General features: G+C 46.5%; 1 protein-coding gene across 1 annotated transcript in view; it reads left to right on the top strand.

The window, feature by feature from the left end:
- Positions 1-14,291, top strand: part of HSF4 (heat shock transcription factor 4) — a 101,967-nt gene that overhangs the window by 31,010 nt on the left and 56,666 nt on the right. Inside the window, exon 4 of the mRNA XM_063944240.1 lies at positions 9,442-9,566. Coding sequence (XP_063800310.1) covers positions 9,442-9,566 — 125 coding nt within the window. The remainder of the gene's footprint in view (positions 1-9,441; positions 9,567-14,291) is intronic.

The raw sequence follows: 14,291 nt of genomic DNA, 5'->3' as shown, positions 1-14,291 counted from the left end.
AAAGGACTGCATCTGATAGGGTGTTACTTTCTTTTGCTGTTGGGGAATATATGGTAAAAAATTTGATTTACCTGCTGTAGCTGTGGAAACCAGGTCCGTCAGCCCATCCCCAAACAATACATCACTCTTATAGGGTAGTACTTCCATATGTTTTTTGAAATCCGCATCACCCGTCCATTGGCGAGTCCATAAGGATCTTCTCGCTGAGACAGACATGGCATTGGCCCTAGCAGCTAGCAATCCAATGTCCCTTTGAGCATCCCTCATAAATAAGACTGCGGGGTAAATTTACTAAGATGGGAGTTCTATTTAAGATGGGATGTTGCCCATAGCAACCAATCAGATTCCAGGTTTTATCTTCTAGAAGGTGCTAGGTAAATGAGAAGTAAAATCTGATTGGTTACTATGGGCAACATCCCATCTTAAGTAGAACTCCCATCTTAGTAAATTTACCCCTGCGTCTTTAATATGGGCTAGAGTTAGGAATATAGTATCCTTATCCATATTATCAAATTGATCTGTCAGCTCATCTGTCCAAGCTGCAATTGCGCTACACACCCATGCCGACGCAATTGTCGGTCTTAGCACAGCACCCGTATGAGAATAAATACACTTTAAGGTAGTTTCTTGCCTGCGATCTGCAGGGTCCTTAAGGGCCGCTGTGTCAGGAGACGGTAGCGCCACTTTCTTGGACAAGCGCGTCAGGGCCTTGTCCACAGTGGGGGGTGATTCCCAAATCTCCTTGTCCTGCTTAGGGAAAGGGTATGCCATATAAATTCTTTTGGGGATCTGCGGTCTCTTATCCGGAGTCTCCCAAGCTTTTCCAAAGAATTCATTTAATTCATGAGATGTGGGAAAGTTAATAATCTGTTTCTTTTCCTTAAACATGTATACCCTTGTGTCGGGGACCGAGGGTTCATCCACAATATGCAACACATCCCTTATTACCACAATCATACACTGAATGGTTTTAGTCACCCTAGGGTGCAATTTTACTTCGTCATAGTCGACACTGGAATCAGAATCCGTGTCGGTAGTAGTGTCTTGTGTTAAGGGACGCTTTTGAGACCCCGACGGGCCCTGTGAGTCGGTCCAATCCGAGGATTGACCCTCTGATGTCCCCCCTAAACCAGCCTTATCAAGCCTTTTATGTAAAGATGCCACACTTGCATTCAACATATGCCACATGTCCATCCAATCTGGAGTCGGCACAACCGACGGGGACACACCACTCATTTGCTCCACCTCCTCCTTGGAGAAGCCTTCCGCCTCAGACATGTCGACATACACGTACCGACACCCCACACAAACAGGGATTAACCTATAAGGGGACAAAACCCCAACCAGGTCCTAAGGAGAGACAGAGAGAGAGTATGCCAGCACACACCAGCGCTTAAAAACACTGGAAAAAATATGTCCAGATAGCGCTTTTTTATATACAATAAGCCAATTCCCACTCACTGCGTCGCTAATGTGCCCCCCTCCTCTTTTTTCCAGCCTGTGAAGTTCAGCCGGGGAGAGACCAGGGAGCCAGCGTTTCCTCATGCAGCTTCTGTGGAGAAAATGGCGCTGGTTAGTGCTGAGGATCAAGCCCCGCCCACCCGACGGCGGGCTTCGGTCCCAGTGATTTTTCAATAAAATGGCGGGGGATCATAGATTTACTGCCTCCGCAGCCTAATCAAACTGTATTTGGCCAAAATGTGAGGTTTATTGCTGCCCAGGGCGCACCCCCTGGCCCTGCACCCTTCAGTGCTGCTCAGTGTGTGTGAGACGCTGCACTCTCCTCCCCTCACATTTCGGCGTGACGGGGGCGAGTGGGGCATGATGCCCTGGCTGCCGGCGGCACACCCCTCTCCTGGGCCTGCCAAGGCGCCCAGGGCACGTGCCCCACTCGCCCTACCCTAGTTACGCCTCTGTCTGTCAAAACCGACATAAAACCACCATAAAACTGATGATAATAGTCATTATTAAACAGATGTAAAACCAACGCATCTAACTGGCCAATCAGAAGGAGAAGGATAAACTGTCAAAAGAGTCAAAAGTGTTACACTGATAATTCCCTTATGAGGGAAATATTTTATTAATATAATTAATATACTTGTATAAAAGACCTGGTATATGCCAGATCACCTCAATCTCTACCCCAGTCCGCCCCACACCACCCCCATAACCCCCCACCACCACTCTGTCCCAACTCCAACTCCCCCTCTCCTGTCGCTTAGGGGGACATTTACTAAGCAATGATAAAAGGGGAGAAGTGAGCCAGTGGACAAGTTGCTCCATCAACCAATCAGCAGCTCTGTATAATTTTATAGTATGCAAATTATAGATGTTACTTCAGTGCTGATTGGTTGCCATGGGCAACTTCTCCACAGGCTCACTTCTCCACTCTTATCATTGCTTAGTAAAGGTCCCCCTTAGTCCCATATGCTCCCATACTTACCCCAATGACTGGCCATCCTCTTCCAGGTCTTTTCCATCTGTCTCACATGCTCCCATTGTGCGCATTATGGACATGACAGTCTTACACAATTATTATATAGATTAGTAGAAAAATGATTGCTTCATTTGATAAAGAGTGCAATATTATTCATTCATTTTATTAAAGTGATAATATTAAGTAATTGTGAAATGGTGTTTCAAAATATACAGGGGAAGCAGTTATATGGCAATATAAATGGTACCCACATCATAAAATAATGAATGCTTCCCCATCATTAAAAACATTTTTAAACACTAATTAATAATTACTGAAAATTGTCTCTTTAATGAATAATTTCAATACCTGTAATAATTTTAATTAAAAGGAAATAATGAATTTCCAATAATATGTTCTGAAAACAACATTTCCCTCTTAAGGAAATTATCAATGTTACAATTTCTGACTTCTTTTGTAATACATGATATTTGCCGTCATAACTGTATGGTTATTCCTCTCTTTCTGATTGGCTAGATAGCACAAACAACATGCTGTTGAAACCATCTCATCTGCCTCAACTACCTATTTATCTGTCAGGTTTGTTGGTGTGGTTTTTTTTTGTCGGTTTTTAAATCCAACACTTAGTAGATACGGATTTTCTATGCTTGTAATGTTGAAAAATATCAACGTTGAACCGATTTTCCATACATACCGTACTGTACATGGTTTCCCACCACCACCCCCACCCAACAAGAACAGGTTTTTCACAGTCTCAAATGAACCTACAAGGGGGGGGGGGGGGGGGGGGGGGCATGTTAAAGGCGGCACTCATGTTAAAGGCGGCACTCAAAGGATTTCTATGTAAAGAATGACAAGACAACCTGTGTCAACAATGCTTGACGTCGTTTCAGTCGTATGTGACTTTTTTCAAGAACATAAATGTATAACAAACAGTACTTACCTTATATAGTAAACTGTAAGAAAGAATACACAGACCTCTCCACGTGCGCTGCTGGCCGTATCTAGATGACATTACCTATTTCTCAGGGACAGGGCCGGATTAAGCCTTGGGTTGGGGCATGTGGCCCTAGCAACAGGGCTTGGGGATATATTTTAGATTGTGCAAACCTCCCAACATGACCCATTTCGAGTAGGGTCAAAATGCTCAGCTCCCGGACTTCCCTCAATATATGATTGGCACCATCTGTGTTGAACTATATAATTGCTAAGAAAGGTATTTCAACACAGAAAAGGAGGAGATGCTGGGATCCCTGGATCACTTGCAGCTCTCTCTCCCCTCCTATATCTCCTCTGGTCAGGAAGATCCATAGACTGCATACTGTCCTTCTCACATTCTGGCTGCCTGGTTCGGCTGCAGCACAAAAGGAAAAGCTAGTTATGTCAGTGTCCTTCAGCCGAGGTCCCCCTGACAGAGGGGGGATCCCCGGGGTGCAGTATCCTCTGTGCCCCCACCCACCTCCCTTAATCTGGCCATTGTCAGGAGGGCACCAAGCTCTGGATTTGGGCAGCAGTGGAGTACCAGCTATTTGTGTATGTGTCAGAGTAAATAGATAGATAGATAGATAGATAGATAGATAGATAGATAGATAGATAGATAGATAGATAGATAGATAGACAAATATAATAGGTGCAGGGTCATGGTGACAATATGGAACAATCCATCCTTTAAGCATCCAACAGGGGCTCAAGAAGGGATCAGACCAGCACTCAATCTCTCAATTTCAAATTCCAAATATTTAAGGTGAAAGTCCAAACTTGCATTCAGCATGGGCAGATTTAGGAGTCCGACCGCCCCTAGGAATAACACTATCGGTCGCCCCCCCCCCATCATGATACTGCCCCCTTCATGTTGGGGCCTCCTGACTGCCAAAGCAGTACCAACCTCACCCCCTTCACCACTACAATTTACTAACCATTGCCCCCTCCTTCATCACTAGTTACAAAATAAAAAAAATAAGTCATAATGACAAAAACGTTAAAAAAAAGAATCACCTGGCCATTGGCCTAGCAGGGCTCTCATGCAAGTCAGCATGCTGTGCCGCCCCCCAGCAAGTGTCACCTATAGACATGTGCCTAGTGGGAAATCCACAGGGGCAATCAGCCATTAAAGCAGTTTGTAATACTTATCATCAGGTCTGATCTTATTTTATCTTATGGTAAATCTATAGATGTCACAGTCTTGCCTCGGCAGGTGCGGAAGGGCCGGGACTTACCAGTCCGGTGCTTTGGCGGGGTCACTCCGGCGGGGGTACGGGCTGCTGGCGCTGGGCAGGGTGCACAAGCAGGCATGCTGAGGCCTGTGTGAGGAAGCAGGAGAGAGGCAGGGTAGTTGCTAATCCTAGTGGGCTAAAGGACCTTTCACGCCCATGGGGAGTTGCAAGGCTGGGGGCTTGCAGTTTCACTATCCACGCCACCACTGGTTGCATTTAGTAACCAGGTGGCGAGCAAAGTGAGCCACTGTGCCCAAAGCATGGCGAGCAAAGCGAGCCCCGGAGGGTCAGTTTGGGTCCCTTCGTCCTACCTTGCTCCTCCCCCTCTCCTGCCCTGTCATGTGACAGGTCCTTTAGCCCACTAGGATTTAGACCTAACCAGAGAGGCAGGCTTGGTGTAGTGTCATCAGTGCCTGCTCCCAGTGTCGCCATCTTGGATTCTGGCAAAAGTGTGTTTTGCACTTCCTTCTCTCAGGAAGAGGTTCTGGCTGCAGCAACCAATGGGATCCGTGCCACAGGTATAAATCTGGGAGACCAGGAAGCAGAATTGCCAGTGCAACATCCTCCACAGCCTACGCTGTGGCAACAGTTCTCTATGCTCAGCAGCAGCATCCGTGCAGCACTTGTCTGAAACCAGCTCCCAGCTTTCGGCTGCATCATATTCAGAATCGTCTTGCTAAATTCTATTCTAATTCTATTCGAGCCTCGGTGCCCTCCAGTACTTTGCAGCCTACCTACCCTGTCTCCGAGTCACATTATACTAATATTGCACCGTACTGTATAAATTTGTAGGAGTACAACATTTTTTTTACATTCCTATAATGACATTTCAACATCAAAGACTGCGTAAACCATCGTGTGACACTAGACCTGATTCAGAAACGTATGTAAATGCCCTCGCAGTGGCTGTGCGAAAATATGCCGGAGCCATTGTTACTATGGCCCTGATTCAGTACTGAATGGTAATGTGCTAAAATCGCTATGAAGCACGCCGGTGCGTGCATGTGCAAGGTCTTAAACTGCGTTCTCTTCAGTAAGCAGTCTATGTCTTGGGGGGGGGAGCGGTGACGGGGAGTTGACGCACCATTTGGGGGGCCGCCGCGGCTACATGACATCACACGCAGCCGCTGTGACCCAAATGATGGTTGGCCTCCAACTACCTTCGCAGCTAGGCTGTGTAGGTGGGGGCAATCCTAATCATACAAGCACATTGCTGTATATCATGTTAGCGAGGGGAGCAGGACCCAGCATGCAGGGTGAACTTGCCCCGCATGTTAGAGTAAAGGGTTGTAGTTGTGCGATTTATCACACAACTACAGCCCATGCTGAATTGGGCCCTATGTACAGGAGCACAGTTGCAAGCTGCGACCTTCCCCCCCACCTTAAACTGTCACTCACTGTGACTGCTGTCACAACACCATCGCACGACATGTGCAATGGCAAAAATCTCTCCACAACACACCAGAGGCACAAGAGGCCACTTCAGGGGGCAGGGGCAGACTGTCACATCATTATACCTCACCCCAAGATGGAATGGTGCCCATGATTTGCATATCCCTATCCTGCCGGCTTCACTAGGAAGTTGGTATGATGCGGGAGAGTCACCTGTCTTTCCAGGGCTGTGGTGGACTACCTGTAAAATTGTGAGTCTCCCGCAGCTTCCAGGAAGGTAGGCAAGTATGATTCACATATAGGGCCTGATTCTGAATCGGAGGCACTGCCGATCTCAGACACAGTTGAGCAATTGTTTCCTTCTGCGCATGCATCTATGCATCAAATGTCTTAACAATGTACTGGGTGTTCTTGGGAGGTGGCTAAGTGGGCCCATGAAGATGGTCCATCTTATGTGTGTGTCATGGAAGTGTCACGGGCGTTTTGCTGTCATGGTTGCGAACTCAGAAGCACAAGACATTTTTGCGTCAAAATCGGGGGGTGGGGTGGGGCGGCTGCATGACGTCACACAACTTAGCAGAATATGCAATCCGTGCTGAATAACCCCCATAGTGAGAAATACATAGTGCTTATAAGGGAATGGGGTGAGTTTTGTCAGAACTGGGTACCTTGGATTTATTTTGTCCTGATTTTGCATGTAGAAATGTTGGTTGACATAAATAAAAAGGAAATGTGTTGGTCCATGGTCCAAACAATCATAAATTCAGTGGTACCTAATTGTCCCCCTCTTATAACTGCAACACTACTCATGTGTGCCCCCGCTCGCCACTTATCCAAACCTGAAAACAAAATGGTGCTACATATAGCTTGTGCGGCTAAATTTCTAATTGCTAAAGCATGGAAAAAAATATCCCCTCCCACTTGACTTGAACTCATTAACCGAATTTGGTTTCTAGCTAAGATGGAGCCTTGATGAACAACACAGTGGACAAGTATCATACCACCTGGGCAACTTGGTATAGTAATTACAATACGCCCTCCCAGGAGGACTCTACTAAAATAACCGCTTTCAGACTCTTTTCTCTCTCTCTTTTCCCCCTCCTCTCTTTTACTGCGGCTCGCTCCTAGGGAGTAATTCAGATCTGATTGCAGCAGCAAATTTGGTGGTCATTCCGAGTTGTTCGCTCGCTGCCGTTTTTAGCAGAATAGCGATCAGGCAAAAAATGGGCGATTCTGCGCATGCGTATGGGCCGCAGGGCGCACGCGCTAAGTATTTTCACACAAAACTATGCAATTTTACACAGGTCCGAGCAACGCTTTTCAGTCGCTCTGCTGCTCGGTGAGTGATTGACAGGAAGTGGGTGTTTCTGGGTGGAAACTGTGCGTTTTCCGGGAGTGTGCTAAAAAACGCAGGTGTGCCAGGGAAAAACGCAGGAGTGGCTGGAGAAACAGGGGAGTGGCTGGCCGAACGCAGGGCGTGTTTGTGACGTCAAACCAGGTTATGAGTCCTGCAGTGCCCACTAATGCTATGCAGCAAGGAGATGGAGAGAGCCGCCACGCTGTTGTAATCAGTTGAAGCCGCGTGCTGATGGATGCGGCCGGCGGGGATAGACACAGCGGCAAAGAAACACGTAAATTCGATGTGGCTTGCTTCTGATGTAAATACCTGATGCAAGGTGTGCTTTGGGAGGCGGGAGCACACCATGCATCAGTTATCTACTTTACTGCTCTGTCTATCCCCGCCGGCGGCATCCATCAGCACGCGGCTTCAACAGCGTGGCGGCTCTCTCCATCTCCTAGCTGCATAGCATTAGTGGGCATTGCAGGACTCATAACCGAGGACGCTCGGTACTGGACCAGCCCACAGGAGAGGTATTTATTACAGTCCTTCTCACCTATCTTGGTGACGGCAAACTCACGCAATCTTGGAACTGCTCCCCTGCATACTGTTTTTCAGTGGCCATATGAGCTGAACCTTTCTAAGTGCTTGCGTACATTCATTCATAGACTGAGTAACTGCTGCTCCATCGACTTAGACACCTCATATACATGACATAATCAAGGTATGCTGATGTTTGTGATCTACTGAGATACCTTTTTATTATTTATTTATTATTTTTTTGTATGTTCATGGTTAATAAATACTTTTTTATTATACACGTCGGCTCTCATTCTTGCCCTGCTATACTGCGCAGCCGTTTCTTGTTTTAATTCATTTATTGTTTAAACACCCACATAGTGTTTCACGGCAGCGCACTTTACCAGGGGAAATTCTTTTTTATTATCATAGTCTATTCTATAGGCGCTGTGAAAGCAGTCAATTGTTTCTTCTCTTCACCACTGATGCATTACTGGGAGGAGGCGGGGATGTCCCAGCAGGCCCAGCATGGCCACGCCTCCTCCCAGTAATGCATCAGTGGAGAGTGAAGAGCCGACCAGGACAGGACATGTGGCAGCAGGCTGCGGTGCCAGCGGCAGCCTTTTAACACTAGGAGTCTCCGCGGGGATCCGGAGGTAAACGCTCCCCGCGCGCGGGGGGGGGGATTGTGGAATCAAGGGGGAGTGCCAAAATTTATATTCTACAATGTCCCCCCAACCACAAACCATTCCTGCGCCCCTTTGTGCAGGGTAAATACTGGCTGCTTTATTTTTACACTGCCATATAGATTTCAGTTTGAACACACCCCACCCACATGTTATATCTGCCCCCCCCCTCCCCCTCTACAGTGCACATGGTTTTGCCCAACTGCTAACAAATTTGCTGCTACGATCAACTCTGAATTACCCCCCTAGTCCCTTCCGTTACTTTTTTTTTTTGCTTCTCCCCTTTTCGCCCTTCCCTCTTTTCTAATTCTCTATCTCTCGCCTCTACTTAACCTTTCCCACTTTTACCCCCTACCCCAGTACTTTTTCCATACTAAAATTGTCTGTTGACCTCTATAGTTTCTCCCATGTGACATACTGGTTAGCTCACAGGTGGTTACTCTTACGGTTTGCATGCATAAGCGACCCGGCACCAACGATGCGGGGCCGCGCATTGTTCATCATGCTGCCTACACACTGAACAATATGAACGAGTTCTCATTCATTAAAGAATGAGAACGTTCATATCGTTCACTGAAATCTTTAAGTGTGTAGGGCCCATTACTTTCATTCTTAAATGTTATTGAAAGACTCTCAATTTGTTTTATGTTTATTCAAAGGTGTATACATTGGCTTCTTTATAAAATAGCTATTACTGATTTTCACCTGACCTTAAGTAATTGCGATTTCTCTAATTATTTGTATTTGCATACAACTTAATTCCTTCAATAAAAAAATTTGTGATTGAAAAAAAAAAGAAAAAAATGGAAATGTGTTGAAAAGCCGATGAAATAAAGTTTGTGTCTCGGGGTGCAGGTGTCTGTTGTGAAAAATGAGGAGACAAAACTTCGACACGAAGACGTGAGCAGACTCCTTTATGAAGTGCAGACCTTACGGAGTCAGCAGGAAAATACAGAATGCCAGATGCAAGATATGAAACAGTAAGTCCTAGAGGTACAGAAAACTAGAATATCTGTGTACTGGGGCAAAGCTGAGTCAGGGCTGGCGGGGATTGTGCTTGGGTGATGTACTTGGGTAGTGGCAGAAAGCTGTTAGATTATGTGACATCAAGCAGCCTCACAACACCCCTGTGCACAGAGAAAGTGTCTTCAATTTCTGCTGAGCAGCATAGGAGGAGGCGGAGCAGAGTGCGCACAGCGGAACAGCAGCTGCAGACAAGCTTCCAGTTACAACTAAAGGTACACAGTGCCGTAACTAGACATTTTAGCGCTGTGTGCAAGAAATATCATCGGCACCCCTCCCATCATATTTTAAATAAGGCAAAATATAGGAGCGTGGCTTCATGGGGAAGGGGCATGGCCACAAAATAATACCAATTTATATTACGCTGCACAGTGTTCTCCATTATTCAAATTACGCCGCACAGTAGCGCCACTTACACACATTACACCAGGTAGAGCCCCTGTCACACAGTGGGCAGTGGCGCACCCAGGGGGGGTTTCTGAGCACCCAGAAACCCCCCTCCACCAAAAAAAAAAAATTTAATAATATTTTTTTATTTTATTTTTTGCTGCATGAGTATTATCAATGACTGTCTAGCGTCCTCTGCAGCCTGCTTTCTTCCTGGTGGCACTTGTAACTGCTTAATAAAAGTTTACTTTATTTTAATAATAGTACATATATATCCATGTGCAATTTGTGCATACATATATACACATGTATATACATACATACATACATACATACATATAAACACACACACATATGATATATATACATGCGTATATATACGTGTACTGTATATATATATATATATATATATATGGAGTGAAAAGGTTCTCATGGGAGCCAATCAGCCTTTAGATTAACAATATTTAAAAGATTTTTATTCATACACAGATAAAAGGTATTTGTAACCTAAAAATTCGACATTGATACAATTATCTAAAAATTCAATAAAACGATTTCACAATCTTATACATAGATATTTTTAGTTGATATGAGGAATTTACAGTCAGGTGATCACAATCAGAACTTGAAAAGGACGTGTATCCAACCAGATGCTTGTGGTGGTGACTTTATTGACCCAATAATGCGAAACCCAACGCGTTTCGTCCGTTAGGACTTCATCAGGGGTTTACAATCCGTTTTTGTGAAAAAATGATTTACCACTGGTTAGGACAGGATTAAATTCTTAATGTTACATCCAATCACATGTTCTTTTCAAATGATGTGGTGTCTAAATTGGCTTCATCAAAACAAAAATTTACAATTAAGTTGAAGTCAGATGTTGTGATTTTCCCTAATTTCCTCAAGGAGAGTGGAACCTTATAATCCACCTCTGCTCCAATAAGTATCACCAAAAAATGGGGTTCTTTAGAGATCTCCAATCTCGAACCGCACTATTCCTTTTTCACAGGAACCGGCACAACTTCACAGGAACACAGCTATATATATGCATGTTTAATATGCTATGTGTATATATATATATACAAGTAGAGGGTACCGGCTCTCCCATAAGCAAACTGCAGCTATGCGCCGGGTGCCTGTGCAGATAAACGTATACACAAGTGAATGATGGCACGGCACTCCAAGGCGACTTTTAAATCATGACTCAGACGGCAGAAGTTCAGCAACGTTTCAATGTAATGTACATTGTCCTCAGGCTTACTTATATATATATATATATATACATAGGTGTTCGGTATATATATATGTGTAGATATGTAGAATATATATATATACACACACAGACACACTAGTTTTACGGACCCAGCATATACTTGGTCACCTCAGTCCCCACCCCCATGCTTGGCTCCACCCAGTTCTGGAAAAACCCCCCCCCCATGAAAATCCTGCGTTTGCAACTGTTGGGGGTCATTCCGAGTTGATCGCTGGCTAGCTAGTTTTAGCAGCCGTGCAAACGCTATGCCGCCGCCCACTAGGGAGTGTATTTTAGTTTTGCAGAAGTACAAACGCATGTGCAGCCGAGCTCTGCAAAAACAGTTTGTGCAGTTTCTGAGTAACTCTGAACCTACTCAGCGCTTGCGATCACTTCAGCCTATTCGTATCCAGATTTGACGTCATACACCCGCCCGGCGTACGCCCAGCCACGCCTGCATTTTTGCAAACACTCCCTGAAAACGGTCAGTTGACACCCAGATATGCCCCCTTCCTGTCAATCTTCTTGTGGCCGTCAGTGCGACTGAAGCTAGAACCTGTGCACAACCACAACGGCCTTTGTACCCGTATGACACGTGTGCGCATTGCGGTGCATACGCATGCGCAGAAATGCTGATTTTTAGCCTGATAGCTGCGCTGCGAACAACGGTAGCTAGCGATAAACTTGTAATGACCCCCATTATGCCAGGAAGAGCCCCATTTTACACAGACAGAACTCCCTTTTACACATTACGGCAGGCAGAGCTCCCTTTTACACATTACGGCAGGCATAGCTCCCTTTTACAATTACGGCAGGTAGTGTTCCCTTTTACATATTATGGCAGGCAGAGCTCCCATTTACAAATTACGGCAGGCAGAAAAGAAATATAGGAAGAGAGAGATGGAGAGAGAGTGTCAGGGAGAGAGACAGAGAAACAGAGTCTAGGAGAGAGAGAAACAGTGTCAGGGAGAGAGAGTGTGTCAGCAAGAGAGATGAGCAAGAGAGAGTGTCAGGGAGAGAATGAGAGAGAGAACTAGGTGTCAAAGAGGGGGGGTAAGAGACAGAGGGAAGGGAGTGAGAGCGTGTCAGGGAGAGAAAGAGGAAGAGAGACAGTGTCAGGGGGAGAGAAAGAGACAGTGTCAAGAAGAGAGAGAGAGACAGAGAGACGAGCAAGACAGAAAAAGAAAGAGGGAAGGGGAGAGACCGGAACAGATACTACCTTACTACAGCACACCTGTTTTTTGGGGTTTATTTATTGTGGCACTCACCTCTCCAACCCCCATCTTCTGTATTTTAATTTCTTTATTGTGCTCTGTACTCCACACCACAGCACCATCAGCAGTTACCATCAAGTGCCTTGTAATATCTGCCCCTATGTATGTTCATTAATGTTTTCCACAGCACCCCCCACCCCCATGCTTTTATTGTACATCCTGTGTTTTATGTTTATTTTTTTGTGTCTCTGAAACCCCTCCAAACCACATACACACACACCCACACCCACACACACCCCCTCTCCTTCCAGTCTGGCTGTGATTTTTTTTTGTGCTCCTCGCCCCCCCGTCCTCCTCATTTGTAGTCAACACAATAAACCTCCCTCCACTTATATTCCGCTGTGTGCTCCCCCTCTCCCATTGCTATACTGCGCTCCCCCGACCCCCAGTAGTTATATACTTACATAGGAAAGAGGCCATCTTCTTCCTGCTCTGTCTCTTCAGCTCCGGCTCCTGCTCAGGCAACAGCGCGTCCTTGCAGCAACAGTCATGTGACACTGCGAGGAACCGGGAACATCTGCTGTCACTGGCCAGATGCTGCAGAATAAACACGGACCGGAGAGCCTGATCACGAGGAGAGCCGCTGCATATTGTTCTACTGAGGCAGACTGCCTCCAGCTATGCCCGGCTGAGAGCTCTCCAGGAGAGGTCTCAGCCGGACATAGCTGGGGGCAGTCTGCCTCTGTAGAACAGTATGCAGTGGCTCTCCTCGGGAGAGGTCTCAGCCGGACATAGCTGGAGGCAGTCTGCCTCTGTAGCAGTATGCAACGGCTCTCCTCGGGATCATATATATGGGCTACAGTATGCCATGATTATGTAAGTGTCTGACTGGCGTCCCCACAGGGTTGGGAATAGCGGCGCAGCCCGGCCGGGGAAATGGGGAAGGGAGGGGAGGCGCAGCACGGCAACATGGCAATCCTCATCCAGTGCCCGGCCTTAAAATAATGGACCGCGGCTTCTGTACATAACAAAATGATCAGAGCTCAGCTCTGCTGCGGCGGTCAGCAGTCAACGGGAGGCAGTGAGAACCAAGGGAGCGGACAGCGACAGTGCGGGTGGTGATGCCAGATGGTATGCCCACATTGCAGTTGCGCTGTGTGCAAGGCACCGCTGGCACACACCTAGTTACAGCCCTGAAGGTACGTTTTAATATGCGAACTAAGGGAAGACATTAAGCAGCAGGGCGTACAGATAGCTTCTTTCCCACTGGCATAGCTATATGGGACGGAACGGTATGAAATACCACCTGTCAGGATGACGGAGGGGGGCAATGAGTGATATGGAGGGGGCAATGAGAGTGATATGGAAGGAGCAATGAGAGAGATATGGGAGGAGCAATGAGAGATATGCAGGGGGCAATGAGAGAGATATGGAGGGGGCAATGAGTGATATGGAGGGGGCAATGAGAGTGATATGGAAGGAACAATGAGAGTGATAAGGAAGGAGCAATGAGAGAGATATGGAGGGGGCAATGAGAGTGATATGGAAGGGGCAATGAGAGAGATGTGGAGGGGAGGGGGCAATGAGAGTGATATGGAAGGAGCAATGAGAGGGATATAAGGGGGCACTGAGAGTGATATGGAGGGGGCAATAAGAGAGATATAGAGGGGGCAATGAGAGAGATATGGAGGGGGCAATGAGAGAGATATGGAGGGGGCAATGAGTGATATGGAGGGGGCAATGAGAGTGATATGGAAGGAACAATGAGAGTGATAAGGAAGGAGCAATGAGAGAGATATGGAGGGGGCACTGAGAGTAAAACGGACGGG

Source organism: Pseudophryne corroboree, chromosome 11 (genome assembly GCF_028390025.1).
Source record: "Pseudophryne corroboree isolate aPseCor3 chromosome 11, aPseCor3.hap2, whole genome shotgun sequence".
NCBI classification, from domain to species: Eukaryota; Metazoa; Chordata; class Amphibia; order Anura; family Myobatrachidae; genus Pseudophryne; species Pseudophryne corroboree.
This window is presented reverse-complemented; position numbering and strand designations above follow the sequence as displayed.